The 22,603-nt window shown below is 35.8% G+C and overlaps 5 protein-coding genes across 8 annotated transcripts; 2 read left to right on the top strand and 3 right to left on the bottom strand.

The window, feature by feature from the left end:
- The first annotated feature begins 3,015 nt into the window (after window positions 1-3,015).
- LOC129577824 (uncharacterized) lies at window positions 3,016-13,174 on the top strand. Its single transcript, XM_055465494.1, has 9 exons — window positions 3,016-3,319; window positions 3,388-3,542; window positions 3,609-3,914; window positions 4,015-4,118; window positions 11,601-11,862; window positions 11,935-12,160; window positions 12,267-12,418; window positions 12,527-12,717; window positions 12,799-13,174. Exons 1-9 carry the CDS (start codon window positions 3,115-3,117, stop codon window positions 13,064-13,066), a joined length of 1,869 nt encoding a protein of 622 aa, XP_055321469.1. The 5' UTR covers window positions 3,016-3,114; the 3' UTR covers window positions 13,067-13,174.
- Window positions 4,839-11,549, bottom strand: LOC129577825 (carbohydrate sulfotransferase 11). 4 transcript variants are annotated; one of them, XM_055465495.1, is made up of 6 exons: window positions 9,236-11,549; window positions 8,532-9,142; window positions 6,309-6,665; window positions 6,011-6,166; window positions 5,565-5,893; window positions 4,839-5,428 (listed from the first exon to the last, which is right to left on the bottom strand). In XM_055465495.1, the coding sequence occupies exons 2-6, from the start codon at window positions 8,664-8,666 to the stop codon at window positions 5,350-5,352; spliced, it is 1,056 nt and encodes a 351-aa protein (XP_055321470.1). In that variant the 5' UTR covers window positions 8,667-9,142; window positions 9,236-11,549; the 3' UTR covers window positions 4,839-5,349. The 4 variants fall into 4 exon arrangements, with proteins under 4 accessions (XP_055321470.1, XP_055321473.1, XP_055321471.1 ...); XM_055465498.1 differs by having other exon boundaries at window positions 8,532-9,522; window positions 9,661-11,549; XM_055465496.1 differs by having other exon boundaries at window positions 8,532-9,981; window positions 10,039-11,549.
- A 3,853-nt stretch (window positions 13,175-17,027) lies between the features above and the next one.
- Window positions 17,028-18,643, top strand: LOC129579327 (uncharacterized). Its single transcript, XM_055469318.1, has 3 exons — window positions 17,028-17,201; window positions 17,280-17,536; window positions 17,884-18,643. Exons 1-3 carry the CDS (start codon window positions 17,081-17,083, stop codon window positions 18,502-18,504), a joined length of 999 nt encoding a protein of 332 aa, XP_055325293.1. The 5' UTR covers window positions 17,028-17,080; the 3' UTR covers window positions 18,505-18,643.
- Window positions 18,644-18,652: 9 nt separating this feature from the next.
- LOC129579328 (protein PFC0760c-like) lies at window positions 18,653-20,804 on the bottom strand. Its single transcript, XM_055469319.1, has 2 exons — window positions 20,083-20,804; window positions 18,653-19,867 (listed from the first exon to the last, which is right to left on the bottom strand). Exons 1-2 carry the CDS (start codon window positions 20,183-20,185, stop codon window positions 19,044-19,046), a joined length of 927 nt encoding a protein of 308 aa, XP_055325294.1. The 5' UTR covers window positions 20,186-20,804; the 3' UTR covers window positions 18,653-19,043.
- A 447-nt stretch (window positions 20,805-21,251) lies between these two features.
- On the bottom strand, window positions 21,252-22,586 carry LOC129579329 (adenine phosphoribosyltransferase). The gene is made up of 4 exons (XM_055469320.1): window positions 22,201-22,586; window positions 21,981-22,135; window positions 21,760-21,897; window positions 21,252-21,690 (listed from the first exon to the last, which is right to left on the bottom strand). The coding sequence occupies exons 1-4, from the start codon at window positions 22,299-22,301 to the stop codon at window positions 21,521-21,523; spliced, it is 564 nt and encodes a 187-aa protein (XP_055325295.1). The 5' UTR covers window positions 22,302-22,586; the 3' UTR covers window positions 21,252-21,520.
- Between the last annotated feature and the right edge of the window lie 17 nt (window positions 22,587-22,603).

Genomic DNA, 22,603 nt, shown 5'->3' with positions numbered 1-22,603 from the left:
ATTCCAACTATCCAGTGGATATTACATATCTATATTTCATTGTTTGTCACTCAGACAAAAAAAAATGTAGTAAAGTAGGACTGGTAAGATTTTTAAGAAAAAAACGCAATATCGCGAAATCTGGTGCCAAACCAAAAAAAAAACAAATTACTAATTCAAAGCAAAATGATATTTAAATGAGAAAATCATGCAGCAAGTGTATCAGTGAATTGTACTGTCGTTGTTTATTTTCTTTTTCACTTTTGATTGTGTGTGTCCACCAAATTCATGTTGCTGTTTTTATTTGAACGAAAACGAAAAAGAAAAACAAAATTGTAAAACAATTTTCAGTGTATCATACAGATAACAGAATGATCCACCATGGGAGGAAAGATAAAACACAAACATACACAGTCAATTCATTTGTTAAATGGAACATTTACAAGGTTTGTTTATAGGCTTTAGTTGAAAAGAAGACACAAAAAAATGCATTGAGTTGTCGCGTTCTCCTTTCTTAGCATTTACAAGTGATATCTCTTTAGACAAATTTATAGGCAAAAGGATCAAAACAAACAAACAAACAAACAAAAAATACATTTGATGGAGGAGAATCAACAGATATTATTAGCAAATTGAATGAATTATTTGGATTTAACCAAACAAACATAAAAGAAATGATAATGATGACGATGGATGATAAACATGAAAATAAAAAGAAAATTCACATATTCGCATTGAAAATGCAACCAAAAAAGAAAAAAACAAGCAAATTTACACAGCATACAACATTCGAATAAGCATTCTTTCTCACTCTAATCGCTCTTTATCTTTTCTATTCGAATGACGGACATTTGTTCGCCTATCAAAAGAGAACAAAAAAAAACACACACACAAATATTATGCAGATTACCACAAATATGTTACCAAAATACAAAAAGATAAAATTTAAACAAAAAAAACACTAATAAATAAATATATGATGAAAAAATAAAAATAAAATATGTATCCAAGTATAGAAGTAAAAGATATTTAGAGACAAATTGAGACAAAGTTTATGTATATCTAGTATTATTCTCTCTTTCATACACTCAATCGGTCAGCTCAAGTGTTCCGCATGATGGATAACACACACACAAACACACACACTCACAATTCATCCACAATATCATCGAAACACTTGAACTGACCCAAATCACACAATCACATACATACAATTTTTCGATCTATGCAAATTTTTTTCTCGTTCATTTGTCGCATGTATAGCTACGGTATCTTTTTAAGAAATAAAGTAAAAACTACAAATAAAAGTTTGTTTAAATCAAATATGAGCAAATGTGCATTTTATTCCATTTTTATTTAGTTCTCCGATTTGTAATGCCATTCCAGGAATGATTTGCATTTTTCGTGAATTGAAACGGATCTGAAAACCTTTCTCTGTCTTCGGTAAGTGTCTGAAATCCGATTCGAGGATTCCTTTTGGCTGTGGTTAGTATCCTTCTCCGCTAATAACATAAACAGATAAGCTCCACTTGAAAGATAAGAGCTTAAATAACGTTAAATCTAAATACAAAGAGATTGGATTGGCGGATGCATTTTCAGTTGTGCAACATTTTTCACTAATCAAAATGTTTGGTTCACCATTTAACATTGTGCACTCGACGTTTGATGAAAAATATGCGTATATCAAAACTGGATCACGGAAGTTTTACGAATCCTACTCGTTTCACACATAAAATTACAAACTAAACTCGGAAACACTGAATTTTTCCCATTTTTTAAACACGCAAAGTTAAAATTGTTCACAAAACAATCAAACCAAATATCTTCATAAGAATATTACACAACTGAAAATTGCCATCTTGCACTGAACGAATTATTCACGATAATTTATGTCCACATATGATTGATGGATTTTCAGTTTTCACTTTCTTGGCTATCAAATTCCGAACGAAAATATTTGGCATTTCATCCATCATTCTGACATCTCAATGTGCATAGCGCTCAATCGTATCGAAATCGGAATTAATCAGTATTAATGAAATCTCTAGTAGTATTCGGAATATTGCACTTGATTAGTGATGCGCTTTTAACTTTTAATTGAAATTCTCATTCAAATTTCAATACAAAATCAACAATCAAGAGTTTCAACATGAAGTCATGCAACCATAATACTATACAAATACTCATAGGTTCTGACATAGTCTGATCTCGTTGATCCTGACCCCCCCTGGCAAAATTTGACCCCCAACGATTTTTTCGGACCCATTGCCATTTTCGGACCTTTTTTTTTTGTTCCTCAATTTTGCTGCGAAGGGAACATTAACACTAGATAGAATGGATTGATTATGAAAATGATTTTACACTAGATAGAATTGATTTTTTTGACCCCCAAAGGAATTTTTGGTTTGATCCAGGGCGCCCCCCCCCCTGAAATTGTTGGTGTCAGAACCTATGCAAATACTATAAAATTCTTGCGAGATTCAGTACACCTCTTTGATATGTGTGGTGTTTTCGAAATTTATTTCGAGCCATTTCATTTAACAATTCAAGCTCTTGATATTAAATATTTAGAACAATAATTGAACGGTTCCAGTTATTATTTGTTTCATTTAACGCAAATTTCCACACACACACACACACACACACACACACACACATCATTATCCCTAACTGCACAATTCATGGTCCACGAATCGTTGATTGTAATGTGATATCTGTTAAGTGGAGATCCCATGTATCCGTTTCAAAAACAATTATTCGTTCGTTTGCATTGGATTTATAAACAAACGAATTATTTAAAAAAAAAACAGAATTGAATTTCCCACAAATAAAACTCAAATTAAAGCAAAAACTAAAATTCATCGGAAGAAATGTGCATTTAATGAAAAATATAAATATTAAATGAACACGACAAGCTCATTCATATTTGAAATTACGCCATAAAGTTCGAAGGTGCGTTCCCCATGTGCTCACAGAAAGCTCAACATACTTAAGCACACGCACCACGTACTTAATTTTTACTCGAAGCTGTCATTTGTTCAATGTGACGTTTGGCTTGTTGTTTACCGTGTTTTGCGAATTTGAAATATGTTTGGCTCGACAGACAACTGAGAAAAACGAGAAAATATCGTCAAAATGCAGGAGATGGACATTGAAGAGGATATATACGACTTTCTGCCGTCGGTGTTGAGAAAATACATCATTCATTACTGCCGAATCTACACAAATGCCAAAACATTCGCGGATTTCATACTAACGGGCGGTCGAGATGCGGTTCTGTACGAAGTCAATGGTAAAAATATTCTGTCTTCGCTGCATCTCAACGACACTATTTTTAAAGGTATCTTATTTTGTACAATGAAGAAGTCCCCGAAAAATTATTCCAATTGATTTCAATCGATTCGATAGACATTCCATTACCCGAATCAGCATCAGAAAATGATACACTCAACATTTCGTTGAATGCCTATTATTCGTATAAGAAAAAACAAAAGGAACAGTATTTATTTTTGCGCATAAATGATGGCCTGACCGTACTGGGGAAGGTGGACAAACAACTTAAGGTAACGAAAAATTGGTGATTTATTTTGATTTTCAAACTAATTCAAGGAACTTCGTTTTGATTGCAGATACATCGAGAATTTCAGAACATTTCCGATTATAATATCATCGATGAAAATGGCAGCGGTGAAGCTAGTGTGGAAATCGTCTATGTGAATGGACCGCCAGAGAAGTATGAGCTGGTTTCATTTGGCTATGCAAGCAAAGGAATCGATCTTCGTCTGACGAGCGAAGGTGACAAATATTTTAAGACATTAACTCAGGAGTTGGAAGAACGTGTCAAACAGGCGAGCTCCAATTTGGCCGACATAAACATAAATATTCGAAAGGAAATTGATGCATACCAAAAATACTGTCAAACAGTTGAACCAAATGTAAATCGATTATTTTTCTTCGCACTTTTTTATGCGACAAAAGTTGAGGTTTTAATTTTATTTTATTTTTTCTATCGTTTTTTGGCACCATTCATGGCAGTCAAACGAAAATATCAACATTTTGTCGAGGTACGGCGATTGCTGGATACGAAATGTAAACGGACAAGTTTTAATCGGCATTCCTGTATATAACTGCTCAACCAGGTAAGGCACAACAAACAAAAAACGCCAGTAAATTAATCGGATGATTATAGATTAGCAACAAAACCAGTGTAGGATACTTTATTGTTGATTCGATTCAGTTGAATAATATTGAATTGATTATTGGACGTTCTACGTCAAGTCTACATTTGTAATTTGATTTTTGATTGCGATTTTTTTTTTTCGCAAAATAATATCAGAAATCAATTGTTAAAAGAGCATTTCAACCGAACGAAATGCAATCAGATATGCTAATGTTAAAATGGTTGAGAATTTGATTTTAAATCGAAAATAGTCGAATTTTTTGTTTGCAAATAATTTGCTATTTGAATATTACTAATAATTAGAACGTATTTGATGTGAACAAAATTGTCATATAGAATTTGACATACTTCATGAATGGGTCTAAAAAATATAAAATATTCCACGTTTTCTTTTTGTTTCTCCTTTTTTTCTCAAATATCATCTACCTAAATTTATTAATTGCAATTCAATCTTACGATTTGTAAATGATAATTCATTTTAAATATGTTTTTTTTTTTGGTTTCATATATGTATATCATCGTCATTTTGTATTGTCCATATTTGAATGGTGGCTATTTCAGCAACACTAAACTCGTTCGTCTAATTCTTCTAAAAATGTCGTATTATGATGAACATTTAATTGATTATGTGTTTTGGGTTTTATTAAGAGCTAAGACAAGAGCAAAAATTGATTACATTTGTGTTTTTTTTTTTGGTTGTGGTTGCTTGTAATTGATGGAGTTATTATACAAATTTCTATTCTACACTTTTATTCGTCACTATTATTTGCTCGCGTGTGCTACCAATTTTAGTTGGGTGATGATGTTTGGAAATGAAAAAACCACCTAAAAGTTTGCATTGTTTTTTTTTCTCCTTTAGAATTGCCTCGAATTTCAATTAAAACTCTCAATGGAGGGATTTTTTTTTAAAGAATCGAATAAATAAAATCTTTTAACATTCCTATGCTAAATAAAACGGTTTTGAATGCGTTCACTAAATAATTGTGTGCGCTCCAGTTCAACGTTCCTCCCTCGTTTACCTCTTATTCTTTTGTTCGAATTGAAACGATCAACGAAAAAATCGCATCTTTTTTACTCGGTGAAATAATTTCTATTCTGAGATCATTTATCATTTAAATCGAATTATTCCAAAGTTGTGCTGTCTCGTCAAGATTGTTGTTTGTGTATGTGTGGTCGTCTGTCTCAGTCGTTCACACCATTTTCTTCGATGCATTTTTAACAATATTGTAAAATGGTTCTGGATCATAGTCAAATAATTGCAAATCGTATCTGAAATTCAAAAAACAAAGCATAAATTATTAATGAAGGTCAATAAATTCATTATTCAACAACAACAGCAGTAGCAGGCGCCGCCGCAGAATAAGACACATCGAATCGGCCACAGCCATCGTATAAAATCACTCACTTGTAAATATCACAAAGTCCATCCAATTGGGCAATACTCAATTGGGAAAAAAATTTCGTAATCAATTCTTGGGTGTTTTTGCCTTTGCCCGAGTTTTTCCACTGCGGTGAAATGTGCTTACGCAGATCGGCCCGTTCGATAAGATACCGCTGGTCTGCGTCGAGCGTTTCGAATTTTGCAATTATGTCGAATTTAATTTGACACGGTGTGCAAAATTCGGTAATTGGTACCCAGTGCATGTCGGTTTTTGGTGTTTTTTTCGCCATTTCATCCAGCAAATAGCTTACAAATTCGGAGAACAATGGCCATTTTGGCTCTCGAAGTCTTCGCTGCTCCAAAAATAGAATGGAAAAGAGATGACCATTCAAATCGATATCCTTTGCAAAAACAAAAAGAAGAAAAGAAAATCGCTTATAGAAAGCGGTTTCGTATCGAATGTAACTTACGTTCTTTCGATATTTTCGTATAATTTTATTGCCCAATTTATCGTGCAGTGAATGCGGTATGGCGAACATAATTTTATCTCGATAGGCACTTAGAAGCCTTTCAAATGGATGACGGACAATTAAAAACGACACCGATACATTCAACGCCTTTTGCAGCTGCAAGAGAGAGAGAGAGAGGGAGAGAGAGAGAGAGAAAAAAATCGAATTGTATTGATTACAGCCAGCCCTTCCATCTTGGCATAAATGTTTGTTTTCTCTTCCTTCACTTTGGCATTGTGAAGAAGATGAATTCCATTACCTGCGGTACTGTAACCCGTTCGTATCGTTTGCGCGCCAATTCCAGTGGGACGATATTGCTCTTACGCAAGAATTCTGGCGAGTATCCAGCTAATATATTAAAATTGTACATCCATGATGTGGATGCCGCCTTGAAGACATTACACCAAACCAAATGGTATCGTTTATTTACGAGAAATTCCCATGAGTTTGGCTTATGCAACGAATCATTCTTTCGAATGTCCAAGCCAAAGTCGGTGCATTTTTGTGCGAGGCGTTCGGTTCGCTGACGCATACGCTCTTCAATCATTTCCATTTCCTTCGGTGATAATGACCGCGACATTGAGTCGTCGCCACCAAACTGAGTGCCATTCTCAATCTAAACCACCATCGCCAGCAGCAAACAAAATCGAAATCGAAAATGGGAGAATAAAGTTGACATGAAAAAGAAATGTTAATACATTGTCATATTGATAATAGGGTTTTGTTTTTAGTTTGATCGCGATACGTGCGACAACGTTTGCTCGATTATTTTGTGAATCGTGATAACCAGTTGCGTTAAAGTCTAAATGCCGCGATTAAAATAGCGGTTGTACAACGATTTGAGGAAACGTTTTGCTAACACGAAAAATAATTGGGTTTGTGTGACCAAATGTGTTTTGAAACAAACGAACGAACGAACGAACGAAGAAAATTATATCTTTTGGCCTTAAATGTATGAAAACAGACACACACTTAGGTGGTGTTTTCGGGAGACATGTAGTTTTCCACGTAAACACTTCTTCACATCAATTCAATTAGTTCGATAAATATCACATGGGCACAAATTGACTGCGACACCTGATACTTTTTGCATGGTGAACTCTCGCTCTTTCGCTCTATGGACTGAATAGAATTGAGCATTTCATTCGATGTTGTACAACAATTTCCAATTAAGTTGATTTGACATGAAACAACTATTTTAATTATTTGTGATTGCTTCGTGTCTCTTTCTCGCCCTGTCACACAGCCAATAATTGTGCACGCTAATCAATTAATCCAATCGAAATTGTCATTAAACTGGATGGATAAGTGAGAAAATAAAAACATTTCAGTTCTCTTTTTTCTACAGAGTTACAACGGAAATGAGCAGCGAAATTTTTTGCAAAATTTACTGAAAAAAAATATAACAACAACGACGACGTGGGTTATAATCATGACATATTTCGTTCTGCGCTTCAATTTCAAATCCAAATGATATGTATTCAAATTGAATTCAAATGGAGGTTTTTATCATTGCAATTGTTGTATTTAAATATTCGATTTTGTCCGTCTGTCTGTGCGCGTCATGTGTGGAATATAAATCGTGTACATCCATCGAATATGATTTACAAGTGATTTTATATTCCCATTGTGGTATGAAAATATTTTCACAAAAGCCCACGTGTTCTAGTTCATTATTCAAATGTTGATTCTAAGCGGCAAAATCATCGGTCGTGTATGTGTATGTTTGCTGTTGTCATTTTGCTGTTTGTTCGGCCATAATCGTTGAAACCGAATTGACAAAAACAGAATTTATTACACCAATGCCATTAATTTTGGTTGTTTGTATTGTAGAATGTGACATATACACCGAATGACATTCGAAGCCTAAATTTCTCTTTTGCCGATGTGTATATTTTGATTTGTGTATCAACAACTATCCGCCCATTCGGTGTACGCACGTATCGAGAATTCGGAACATTGCCGTTGCTCATAGCAAACGGCAAACAAAGTCATAAATTGACGGTAGTTAAAACCAAACTTATGTATTGATTAATTTGTCGTTCGAAACGGAAGAGCACACACAAGACGATGAAAAAACAGAAGCCAAGCAGAGGGAAATCGAATCAAAATGAAAATTTAACTCTTTGCACCTGGCACTCGCACACCATACACATACCACCATGTATATGCAGACGTAAAATCTGTGGCGCAAATTATGATGCAGTAATAGTTACGTAACGGATTGAGTGTGCTTAACGGTAACTGTAGACTCAAGTGAAACGTATGCACTTTTTCTCCTTTTTTTCCCTTTAAAACCATCGAGTTTTGAATTGCATCGAATGCAACGGTTTCAATTTGACTTCTTAATGACTTGTCATTGATTTGAAATCGAATCAATTTGGAAGTGAGAGAGACACACACGGAGCAGAGGGGACAGCGAGCTGAAATTAAATGTTGAAAAATTGATCGCACGGCGAGATTGCATTGTTCCAATACTTACGTCGGTCCGTTTGATGCGGTAGTAAAGTTGATCGCTGACCAAAAAATAAACGATTAAAATGGGTAGTAGCCCAATGGCAATGATACACAAACTAAATCGCTTTAAGCAGCGACACTGTGTGCGATGGGCTCTCATGAACAAAAATTCCGCTGTTTTTTTTATTTATGTTGAAATGCACTGAAATCACATGAACCTTTTTCCGCTCGAAATGTCGTTTCCACTCCGGATTTTCACGGAGCGAAAAAAAAATTCAATAAACACGTCCTTCAATTCAATTGTTTTTTTTTTCCTCTGTTTCTTCTTTTTCATGCAGTAAAATCTCCAAAATTCACATGCGATTCAGTTTTTTTTTGCACATTAAAAAAACGAATGTTCACTTGATTTTTTTTTCGTGTTGTCGTCCAACGCACAACGCACAATGCAGATTTGTCGAAATAATTGTTTTTTTTTCTTTCTTTTTTGGGTAATTTTCAGCAGGACATTTGAATTAACATTCCAAAACGACGGTTTCCATTTGAATCCCTTTGGAATATTGAATGTCAGCAACAGCGGCACCAGCAACACGGTCATGTGCTCACCGATTTCACAATTGAAATGTTCGCTCGCACTCTCTAAAAATAGTGAATGATTGTCAAATGTTTCGAAAGTTTTTCGCGCTTCGTGTTGAGCACACAGCAAGGGAAAATTGGAAAAAAGGAACGCACATTTGTACACGGTTCGTGTTGTAACGTTGTTAATTTTCTGCTCTGCCACTAAAAGCCGTTCAGCATTTTCACTTTATAAGCCGAACTCTGGCTGAACTAGTGAATAAAAGCGCCTGGCGCGCGCGACACACTCACACACATACTCTGCCTCCCTGTCTTTCTCAGTTTCTCGCGCACACGGCAAACGCTCGGCCCCACACGAAAAGCAGCAAATTAAAGGAACGAATGAAGGAACAACGGCTCACAAATATAGCGGAGGAGCAGAAAAAAAAACAAACTACACAACACTGAAGTAGAAATAAATTATGCAAATTTATTCCGAAGAATTCAAGAACGAAAGCACACACGAGAGTTAAGACTGAGTATCGTTGAGTTGTGTGTGGTGCTTGAAGCGGCGATGTAAATACGAAAAATGATGAACGTACACATTTTGTATGTTTGCACACATATCTTTCGGTGATAATGGGACTGCTTCTATTGGTGCTCTACATAGCTCCTTATTCTTCGTTGTCGTCGTCGACGTGGTTGTCGTTTCGGCTTCCTTGTATGTAAGATTTACACAGTTGACAATCGCATCGGATTGACTCTCACTGCTTGCTCTCTCTCTCTCTCTCTCTCTCCGAACTATAGTGTGGCACAGGAAGACTTTTTCCGGTTCGTAATTAATGGTATCGCACCGAGAACAGGATCCACTTTCGCAAAATGATTATGCATTTTAACAAGCAATGTGCATGTGATTCACTGTTCTGATAACAATATGTATTCTATATATGCAAATAGATACAGATATTATTTTTAGTTACCACATCGTCCATTCAGCTGCATTTTCTATTTTTGTATGTCACACGATCTATTCGTTTGGCTGTCTGTGGGTCTTCTTCTTCTTCTTCTTCTTCTTCTTCTTCTTCTACTTCTACGTATTTGCTCGTTTCCAATTTGCCAGCGATACTCAAGTCATTGCATTGGTCGTTCGTTCGGCTCGTTGGTTGCGACAAGTGTCTACTTCCACACGGAGAAAATGATTCTGATCTATTTTTTGCCCAACGATCTAATCAACTGACACTCTTTTTAATTGCTTACGTCTAATGACTCCAAAAATATGCTCACGTATATCGATCCCCTGTGCATTTGCAGAAGCAGCACCGACAGCACCAGCAACAACAGCAGCAGCAGCAGATGTTGTAGTTGATGTCACACAGAACATTCACAACGAATGTGTGTATAACCATTTCATAGGATAATTTTCCACAAACTGCGACAATTCACCATTGCCGATGTACACATTTTCATCCATGCTCTGCATGTGTTCACTAAACGAACTTGCCAAACTTTCCCATGTTCCTTCCTTATTTCACTTCGTGCCTTTTTATATATAGATGTATTAATGCAATGCGGAAAATTCAATTAAGAAACTGTTCTACGGAGCTATCAAATGTGGAAGCCACTGCTGGAAGAGACACCACAGATGTGTACACACTGCACATGTGGATTTTTCCTTATTTAGTTTTTTTTTCTATCCCAGCGAAAATTGAGTCGGTTTTGATTTGTAATCAGTCGGAAAATGTATTGCTTAATTGAATCTATCGTTTGAATTTCAACTCAAATCACATCGTCAACTTGCAATTCTGCGAAGAAAAAAAACTCTTTTCGTCAAATATTCAGCCGAGGGATTAACTAGCACGTTGAAACTGCAGAATCGAACAAACAATAATAACACACTAAAATGTATTGTGACAATGTTGCATCGAAAAGTCGGTTTCAGCTTTTCTGTGCGTGGGTCTGTGTATGAGTATCGCGCAACTCACTCTCATTTTGATGCCATTCTGAATTCATTCCTCTTTTACGTATACGTTTTTGTGTTGTTGCACATTTTTGGGGAGAAAGTTATTTTTGGCTCAAATCCTATTAATAGCATCTCGCAATTATTTGCAGCGAATTTGATTTAAATTAATTTTGATGAGAAACTTCAAAAACTGACGAGAAAATCTACTCTTCCAATGATTAAATTAAAATCTACTCTTCCTCAATCAATACCACACATTCCTCCATCCATCCAAAAATACCGCACGGGGAAAAGTGTGTGCGATGAATGTAATGTTTTTGATGCGATTTCCATGTTGCTCACGCAATCATTGCGCAAACTCATGCTGTCAACATGATGTTTACTTCATTGCAAAGAATGCTGTATTGTTGTCTTGCTCCGTCGCATTGAAATAGTGCAATCCGAAATCAAGCTGATACCATAGAAAACAGCAACTGTTTACATTTTGCCTTAAAATATATACATGCACATCTTTTTTTCGGAGTTTTTTTTTTGTCCATCCAAATTAATTGCGTATTTTTTATTGATTTTTATCCATGGCAGTAAAAATTTAGTGGAACGAATTCGAGTGTCGGTGTTTGCATCACATCGACCGCAGCTCGTGTACACGCAAAAATTGTATGCATTTCAAACTGAGAATGCGGGCATTGAACCGTTAAAATTGCATGAAATTTGTGAGCTGGACGCTGCCGCCGCCGCCGCCGACGACGACAACGAACAATTGCAGTTTGATGGTGAACAATCCGAAGTGGCTGATGACAAACAAACGGAATTGGTGTTCAACCATGAATGGATTCATCAAAAGGTAGAATCGTGCATTTGAAAATAATAAGAAATACCACAACAAGTTTATATTGAAGCCATATTTTATTCGCAGCAATATACGGTGTACCCGGACAAGGCAGCCATTATCATTATCAAAATGGAATTGAATGACTTTGAAGTGACTTCAAATGGCTGTGATTACGACATCTTTCTCATGTACAAAGTGTTTTTGGAGAGTGGTCTATGGAAAGAATTTCAAACACATATAGCCAACGTCAAAATCGATTCGGATATCTTTCATGACAAACGATTCTTTGTCAGCTTTGACACAAACAACAGTAAGTACAAGCAATTATTTTACAATTTTGAAACAAAAGCCATTAAATTGTTTTAATCATTTTATGAATAACTAACTGAATGCATTTTCTTTGGTATATTTCGTAGTTTTTCGTGATCTGTTGGCTGTTATTGCATCAAGCGAACGCCATATGTTCCGCATAAAGTTTTCTGATGATACGCTGATGTCATGTCTTACCGAATTCTTAACGCGACGCCTTTTGTTTGATAATATTTCCACTGAATTGAGCGTTGATGATGTAAATATTTTCATTTTAAGAACATTACTGATAATTCTTTCAATGGGAAAACAGTTTTTTGTCAAATATTTTATTCAAACCATTTTAAAATCATAAATAATCTTGCAGGATTATCATCAGTTCACGTTGTCGCAAAATTTGGATCGAACGTCATCGATGAGCCATTTCGAGGAAGATCATCAAATGTTCTACTGCCCGCAAGACGGATACTGGTTCAATACGTTAATTCGCATCCGGGACGCTAACGACATTGAAAATGTTGGTTCGAGCGTAGCTTACGATATGAAAGTGTATAATAGGTAAGGTGTAGCAAATTTCAGAATCCTTTGTATCCTCAAAAAATCGAAGAATCTAACGAATTTCCGTTTTGTTTCTTTCAGGGATGAGATAAAGATAAAAAATTTGATTTCAACATTCGGCAATGAATTCGGTCGAAAAATCTCAATCGAACCGGTAAAATGTGCCAACCAATCGTTGCTAGAAATGGAGCTAAGGTACAAATTACGTGACGAACACAACGCCTTGGATGAACTAGCGCGACACATCAAGTACAAATCGAATCAAGTGCAAAAATGTTACAACAAATTTATCGACTCACAATATCGAACCGACATCGCTTGGAGCGATTTAATTGAGAAATCCGAATGAATCATTCATTGGTTTATGCTGCCATTGTAGTTCAACGTTGTTTCTATACCAATTTTCCTTTGTTGTAAACAAAGTAATAAAATATTCAAAATCGAAATAATCAACAAACTCATTCTACTTCTTTTTTTTCTGTTTCGTTCTTAACATTAATATTTTATTGCAACTGTACAAATCATTGTAGCATTGTAGCACATCAACTAACTAATCGTTCATTGTTTCTGTTCTCATTCCTTAACAAAGAGAACCTATAAAATATATTTTAATATTGCAACTTTTGCAAGCGTATAATAAACTTTTATCTCCAGTGTGCAACTGGCTATTGTTTCGAAGAAAAAAACTTAAAATTAATATGTTTCTAGTCGAAAAAGTGACAGGATAATAATGGTCTTCTTTGAAAACGATTCAGCAAAAAAAAAAAAAAATCCCAGCTTATGGGCACACTGTACGTGTTGCTTGTTCATTGTGTTAGAATTCGTATTATTATTGGGTCGTTGTCATTAGTAATGCTGTTTGATTGCTTTACCTCTTTTCCTGTTGCCTTTCCAATTGCGACGGAACATTGAACGAAACCAAACCTATTCTTCGTCATTTCGTGAAATGATTCAATTCTATTCAATAAATTCAAAGAGCAGAAATCGTTGAAAAATACTCTCATTCGCATGAGTGTTGTTTTTATACGATATTTGTGATACGTTCACCAATCGGAATTCGAAAGTTGACTCTCTGCTGCACTATTGAGCTAACGCATTGCTGTGAGCTTGCATTCGTGTACACATTTCGAGTGTCTGTGCGCGTTGCAGGCTTTCACAATGGACAAAAAAGTTCACATTCGTTTGTTTTAGACACAACACGGCAAGCATAGAGCAACATTTGTCGAGCGCATCACAAATATCGAATACAAACATCCGATGAAAACACTCATTCGGATGAAATTAGTTTTTAGCGATCTCTGCAGAAACGATGTCATTTGATTCATTTTATATTCAATTTGATGTTTAGCATTCATATCGCTATCATATTTTTCGGATGGTATTTCATTCAATGTGCCAAACAGATTGTTTTCCTCACTTTCAACACCAGCATCTGCAACATAATCCATGGAATAGTAGTCGGAATTTGGCTTAATCGGTATTTGAATTGGAATTTTTTTTATCGGTTCGATGAATTCGTCTATAATATTAGTCTCAGTAATCAAAGGTATCGGTTCGTATATTTCATTCGCGGTGGAAGTTTTGATCCAGTTTTCGGTGGTTGTTTCTTCTGTTTTCAAAGTGTTTGTCGTTTCTTTTGTGAAATTTTCTGAAATTGTTGATAATATTCTATTTGTTTGTGTCGTCGGTTCTTGGTCTGGTAGTTCTATCGTTGTAGTTGTTGATGGCATTTCCAACGAACTAACATCAGTCTTGGTTGTTGGCATTCCCCAAGTTGTGCTGGGGAAATTTCCATAATCTTGCTCGTAATGTCTAAAAGCTTCAGTTGTCGGCTGTATTTCATTTTTGGTTGAAGAGAAAATCCTTTCGTTTTCTGTTGTTACTACAATCGGCTCGGGTGCTTTTGTTTCATCAGTTGATATTAATGATTTCGACTCTTTAGTTGGTTCTAATGACTGTGAATGTATTTCAACGGTCGTCGCAGTATTTTTAGGTGTACTTGTAATCACTTCACTGAACGTTGTATTTCTTAAATATGGCGATGGATTTAAAGTTCTAACTTTCACTAGTATTTGGGTCATTCTACTCATTATTCTATCTGTATTTTCTATTTGTGATGCACTTATAAATGAAGTCACTGGTTGCCGCGTAGTTTTGAATCTATTTTCTCTCTTTATTTTATTCGCGACCGTAGTTGATGTGAACCACTCATTTGACTCTGTTTGCCATAAAGTTTTTCCACGACGACCTAGCCGCATTCGAGCCATCGTCTCAGGTTTCACCGAAGAAAAATGATTCAAATCGATTTTGGGTTGTTCGGATTTCTGTTTAACATACACTCGCACTAGTTTTCCCTTTTTCCATGCCACAATCGGATACACTCCTTTCAATTGCAATTGTCTATTGCGCATAGCTAGCCTCCATAAATCCAATCCACGGTCATTTGATCTACTTGTGATGTGCTCAGCGTGTCGGCCTGCTTATGAGATGATATAAAGTAAAATAACTTTTATCTAATTTTTTTATTTTCATCTTTTCTTTGGAAACTTGACGTTTTTAAGGAAAATACCACGGAATCGACTTTTGAAATGCCTAATTCTTTTGAAATCCTTAAATATTCAAATAACATTCAATTAAATGACTTAAAAATGAACAGAATAGTTACTATCGATTCAATAGCTGACTCCGTTCAAATTCCATCTCAAATCGCAACTATTCACAAAAAAACATCAATTGAACTGGTCGCTTCTTACCAAAAACCATTCGCAATGAATTTATAACTAGCATCACAACGAAATATTTGGTCACAGTTGAAAAGTAACTGCATTTGATGAACATTTTGGATGAATTTCCGGTTTGAATGATTGAGCACAGATCGATGACTTCTGTTCGAGTTGAGTTGCATTCTAGAACTGGCGCATGTCTAATCTCTTTGCAAATGCAAAGCCATTTGGCAAAAATTACTTCCGACATTTTGGCCGACACTTCCTCCCATGTTATTAAATTCGGTTTTTTTTTTCAATCCATTATTCCATTTGGCATTTTAGTTGGCATAAGCGTATCAGACGCAGACAAATTTATTTGCATATCCGTTTGTTTGTTCGCTCTTTCGATTTCTCTTTCGCTTGTTGCCTGTGTCAACAAAGACGTTTTCATACGTCCCCTTTGCTCCTGGTTTTCAATGTTTGTGTTTCGGCTCGCCTCTTTGACGATTTTTCAGAGTACAAATTAGTCTTAATCGTTACCTGCAGACGCTTATACACACACACACACACACACGCCCAACAAACCATCGAGCAAAAATTTTAGCAATGCAAATATTGAAGTACAACTCATTTGCATACTTTTTTTTCCTTCAAAGTGTTTATTCAATCATTCAAACAAACAAAAACCTTTTCGATTTTATTTGAAGCATAAATTCGAGAACAAACAAACATAAATAAAAAGAAAGGAACGTATCTGAAATGAATGATCATGTTTATATTCATGGAGCAAAAGATGAACGACCAGAACGTATTCAAAATGATAAGGTGACTTTTGTAACATGAAGAGATCATCATTCTTCCGTTCTTGAAATGTTCAACTATCGCTGAGTGCGGACACAAAAATTCCCAGTTCTGCAGAAATAGCGGGGATTCCCCATCATATAAGCATTATTCGATACATGCAACCTGGATTATGTCGTTCTTTTCTCTACGTAAGTTTGCTACTTTTGGCACGATCCCACTATATCTGGTATTTTGGCAGCTTCAATTTTGGTTAAAAGATCATTCTTATGACATTAAAAGATCAAAAATCATACGCATACACAACGGTTTTTTCTTTCTACCTGAGCACCCAATACACACCGAAAATGCCGTCAAAACGGACAGTGCAAATAATGTAGGTGATGAAATGAGCACATTACCCTATCATTATAATTGGTTTTGATAACGATATTTATGTTGTTTCTAGAATTTACAATGGGAGTGACGCATCGACTTTGTTTACTTTTTTTACATTTGCATAGGGGCCGAAATTGATTTTATTTCATAACGACAATGTTCATAGATGAAACTAAATTCTATGCTCTTTTCTATACTTTTCAAATGAAATAAATTATGTTAGCGGCTCTGCATGGAGAGACATGCATGTATTTGCCAAAGCACCTGATGCTACACCTGGAATTGCTTCGAAACCACCCGCAGAATTTGAGCTCAAGATATGCGCTAGAAATCATTTCAAAACCAAAAACTTTCACAAATATTCTGCGTACATATTGCACACGATGAAACACAAAAATCACTTTTAATGCAATGTGTGATGGCTTCGGTCATTCATTTGTTCCGATTGTTAGTTCTGAATTAAAGGCGAAACCGACAACATGTCGATCAAAAGTGCAATTTTCATTTCAACCGCTTTGTTCTGTAGCCATATTTTGGCCGAGGATTCCGGTGACTCGACGCGAAAAGGCAAATTCTTAGATATAACCGGGTATTTATCAGGTACAAAAGTTATTCAACGATCAAATTTAATCTGACGGATTTAATTGATCAAGTGATTTCATGTTAAAACCAAATCAGGATTTACGGACTTTCACGCGGTTCCATTTTGGAAGCACTGGAATGCATTGCTTCAAGTAAATGTGCAGAAAAACAAGCATAAACACAATGGCGTTTACATTCTTCCGTCGTCATATTTCTATTCACCATACGATAATCCTTATGCATATTACTATCCGCCCAATTATCCTATCGGAGGAGGATTAATTCATCCAAACAGTCTTCAACGACCAATGCCACTACTCTTCGATGAATACAAACAGCCAACTACGACTCTGGTTTGATCACATCAAAAATTCACTTTTTTCATTGAAATTGAGGCTGTGAGAATGAAAATGGCAATACAGGAATAAAAATTCTGAAACGCATCAAGAAAAAAAATTCGCAAAAATGAATCATGAGTTCTGAATATGCAAAAATGAAACATGAATTTACATGGGCAGCATAGGAGGTTCATGGTTTACTTTTGCGTATTCAGAACTCATGATTCACTTTTGTGAATTTTTTTTTCTTGGTGCGCTTCAGAATGTTCATTCCTGTATTGCCATTTTCATTCTCACAGCCTCAATTTTTCTTCGCCTTAACTTTTGAATCGATTATAAAAATTGGATTTGATTTTCCAAAGGCTCCGCTTCGGCCGAATCCCATCGATAAGCCCAAGTTTGACATTGACACGAACGATTTGTTGGATGGTTCATTGAAGAAAAGCGATAAACATGTAGGTTTTTTAAATTCAAATGTCCGCGACGATCGCAAAACACACAAACGCGACATCGTCCATAAAACGAAAACTGATGATGAGGTCGTTGCTACAGTTATGGAAATCACCGAGGACACGACAACAGCAACAACAATCAGCCCAACAAGTGAACCTGTTATTGATACAACAACAGAGCCAAGTGAACCACCGACAACGGAAAAGACAGCAGAAAATATTGAAGCGACAACACCGTCGATCCCATCATCAACAACCGAAATGCTCGTCACATCCGTTGTTGATCCCGGATTTCAACCAATAGGATTCTATTACGGTGGCACACCAAATGACAATGCCAACTATATTTACTTTACCACACCTCAACCATTCCAGGAAATTGAATTACCTACAGAAAGTCCCAACGCGATCAACGAACGATACGACTGGGGTAAATTTCGACCAAGCGTTCAATATGAATATCGAAATTATCGCTTCATCCCAGACAATCACTTTGTTCCAGTCATTGGCACAAAGCAAATTGTGCGATAGTTAAAACTTGAGTTTTTAAAATTCGAACAAAATATTAGATATTACTTTTTTCCAAATGTTTCATCCATTTTAATAAAAATGACAGTTTTGACCCTAAACAAGTTACTCTATTCGAATGAATTTTGAGAAATTAATACAATTTGCGGTGTTTTTTTTCATTTTCCGAATTTATTAATTTAAAAAGAATTTTGGTTTTCAAATGCATTGAAATAAATAAATCATACAAAGAGACGAGTAAGTCAATTGAAAACATTAAACTAAACTATTATTATTTGTTAGCCTTACAAACTAGTTTCGGTTCGCTATATCAGTATCGAACTCAATTTTATTTACACGTTATAACTGCTTTTCATTGCGATGAGGGGGAGATATTTGTTGCACTTCAATTTTTAATTTATATAGAAATTTTCTGGTTGTTGGATATATCTCGGCTTTTAGCAACCGAACGAATTTGGTGTCTGTGTACGGGTGTGCTCATCAAGGAGCGGCACGATTCGTCAGACTAGACTGCTCTATTTCTTAAACACATCGCATCCAAATCAGTAGTCATCATCATCGTAACTTTCGTATTCATCGTAAATACCGTCACTGTCATCGTTGTCGTCAACATCTTCATTGTCACCGCCATCATATTTATCGTTTGGAATATTGTCTTGATTTTCACCGTAGTGCAATTTTCGTGTGAATCGGTCGTCACGTTCGTTGGCCGAAGAATGTAGAATATCCGTGAATGAAGTGAAATCATTGCTATTAGCAGTGTTATGAGTATTGTCAACGTCACGGGTCATTTTTGTGCCATAATATTGTTGCAAAAAATCATCATCCTCGTTGATGACTTCGTTGTCGGTGGTGTCGAATGCATAATCGCGGTAGTCTTCCGAGTTGATGAATTTCAATTGTTTCTGTTGCTCTTGCATCCGGTGTGATGATGATCCACGGCGTAAGTTTGATCGGCGACTTGGTTTTTCTTCCTCTTCTTCGCTGCTATAGTCATCACTTTCGGCACTGTTATCATCATTGAATTTGTGAAGATCTTCGATTTGTGTGTCTTTCTTGTCGGCCATCTCTTTCTCTTGTACACTTCGTTTGCTTCGCATCAACACTGTTTTTTCGTTGGATTTCATTGCCACTTTCAATACGGCTTCCTTTTCATTCTTCTTGGCTACGGCCAATGCTTTCTTATGCGATTGAGATTTTCGGTGTTTTCGTCGGTGAATTCGATCTCGCCGTTGATCCACTGGTTTTGGCATACGATGAACAAATTCCATGTCCTTGCGAACCATTGGTTTTGCGCTTATTTGAATCGAAATGCCACGGCTGATATCGGTTTTAGTTAATTTTAATTGAAGTACCGAGCGGGCAACTGGAAAAAATAGAAAAATGTAAAATTAGTACTGACTTTTATATATATATGACTTTTTTGATGATTTTTTTTCTTTCAAATCAAGATATGATTTTGTTTCATATTTAAATCGATCAACTCCAAATTTAATTCGATTTATTTTGGAAATCAGATTTGAATGTTCAAACAAATTAGATTAAGTTTTGTTTTTTTTTTTCAATAAATTAGATTATTACCATTTTTATGAAGAGCTTTATGTTGACTATGCAATGGTTTGCTTTCAGTTGCAATGAACATGGCAGCAGCGATGCACACAAGGAGCGCAATACGTCCAATCATTTTGATTTGATTGTAATGATGTTCGAATTGTTAGAAAAAAAAATGAACACGATGTTCAACGTTGTTTCACAAACTTGATAAAAATTGGTACGTGAGTCAAGTATCACTAGATTGATCTCAAAAAAAAACCGGAGAAAAAATCACTGAGTTAGCAAAAAAGTAGACAAGTTGTTCAAGAGTGCTTGAGAGACGGAGCTCTTTACTGTTTGAAATCTCTGTATCGACTGTTGAGTGTCTGCTATGGATCACGGTCTTAAATTTAAATCAAAATAAACAAACATCCAGATTGTGATGATTGTCTTGTTCTCCCACCACCTCTCTTCCACTGCACCAATTCGCAAATCAGGATAGAAACAAAAAAAAAAACGCTGCGACACGGCAAAATCTCATTTTCCTATGCTGATATCATTGATGAAAAATTCCCACGTATATTAGCACTGGGTATCGGTATTCTTATTCCAACGACAGCCTCTCGATAATCGCCAAGATCTATTACAGTACTGTGGGAAATTCCAATGCAAATTATGTCATTTTCCTTTTGTTCGACGGTCCTTGTGCAAGGAGGCAAAAGGTGCGAGCACGTATGTACGTGCAAATGGTTAATACCTTCGTTAAGTGATGCTGCAGCGTGTGCTGCCCAGGTATAAATGAGTCATAAAACATTGTTGCCAGTTTTGGTACCCCCAGAACAATGAGAATAAATGTTGCTACTTTTTGAAATCACTGAGCATACTTTACCGTGCAATGGATTTTCCTTTGTTTGCTTCATATCGAAAGAAACATTTTATGACCGCTATTCTAAGTTAGAATTTGCTGAAAAGCGATATCAGTTGCCGATTCCATCTTTATTTAGTTGCCTTAATTACTCTTTTTTCCCACTCAGCTTACTTTGCATTGGACACTGGGACGTGTGGTAAAGTTGATCCACTCATGCATAAAGTTCAATTTTGATGTGCCGTTTTTTATCCGGGAATTTTTGACACGCATTTGTAATTCAATTTATTCGGCCCAAGTAAATGCATCTCGTTTAAACGAACCCTTGAACCAATCAACATACACGTTGCTCTTTTGATCCGTTTTTCTTTATTTTATTTTATTCATCCCATCAAAACGGGAAAACAATAACAACAACAAAAAAAATTACTTGGCTTTTATTTGTAGATCTGTATGAAATTGGTTTATACACCAAACATACTGGATATTTGTAGAAAAAATTAACAATTATTTGTGTAAACAACAGGTACCAAATAATAAGCTCTGGTTTCGTATATTCGCTATTTTTTTTTTAACAGTGTTACTTTCGTAGTTTCAGGTGGATTTGTTCGGTGTTTGAATTTAATCGTATGCGATAAACGCATGGACTTTATCGGAGTTTGGAATGTTTGCTCGACCATTGAGCTCGACGAGCTCCAATATCACAATAATCTCTTGGACATTGGCACCCAAAGCGGTAACCAGTTGATAGGCAGCATTCAATGTTCCACCAGTGGCCAATAAATCATCGACTAAAATCAAAACAGGGGATTCAGTAAAATGGAATGGGTGAAAAATATTGCATTGAAAATATAACAAACCTATAATCACATTTTGACCGGTGCGAACGCTATTCTCTTGAATTTCAAGTATACCCGATCCATATTCCAGTGTGTATTCGTATGAACGACACTTGCCGGGTAGTTTCCCTTTCTTTCGGATCGGCACAAACGGAATGCCTAGAAATAATTCAAATACGTGACTAAATCAATTTTTTTCACTTAAATAATTGCATGAATGATGCTAAATGATTGCCGTATACCCAGTTGTGCCGCCATTGAAAAGCCAAAGAGAAAACCGCGTGCATCCAAACCAACAATTGCATCAATTTTCACCGCGGCTTTCTTGACTCGATCAATCAACAGGTCTTGAATCGCAGTACACACACGCCCATCCAAAAGTGCTGTAAATATGTCCCTTCAATGAGAAATCAAATCAATTGAAATATTTTGAATAAACAAAACTTATCACACAAAACCTACCTGAATACGATTCCTTCTTTTGGGAAATCACGAAATTCGCCGATATGGTCTTTGATTAATTGCAACTTTGACTGTTCATTCATCGTTTTTATATCACTCATTTTTTACTATTTATCTGTTTTGAAATGTATTCGAATTCACGTTGATTTTATGGTTAACTCTGCCACCTTTGGAATGTGTGTTTCGCCAGTCCTACTCCATGTGATTAGGAAAAATTATTTTCAGTTACAGTTTTATTGATAAGTAATCAATGTCAAGTTTGAACAAAGTCACATTTATTAATTATTGAGACATCTTCGTGATACTATAATTCAAATCTAATCAAAGAAATGGCGTAATAAAATAGTATTAGTAAATAGTGTACAATGGAAATGCTAAGTACAGCGCTTGATATGTCAAAAAT

Source organism: Sitodiplosis mosellana, unplaced genomic scaffold (assembly GCF_009176505.1).
Source record: "Sitodiplosis mosellana isolate CC-2019 unplaced genomic scaffold, AAFC_SMos_1.0 Smas_scaffold_6226, whole genome shotgun sequence".
Classification (NCBI taxonomy): domain Eukaryota; kingdom Metazoa; phylum Arthropoda; class Insecta; order Diptera; family Cecidomyiidae; genus Sitodiplosis; species Sitodiplosis mosellana.
The sequence above is the reverse complement of the archived record's forward strand: the minus strand, read 5'-3'. Positions and strand labels throughout refer to the sequence as shown.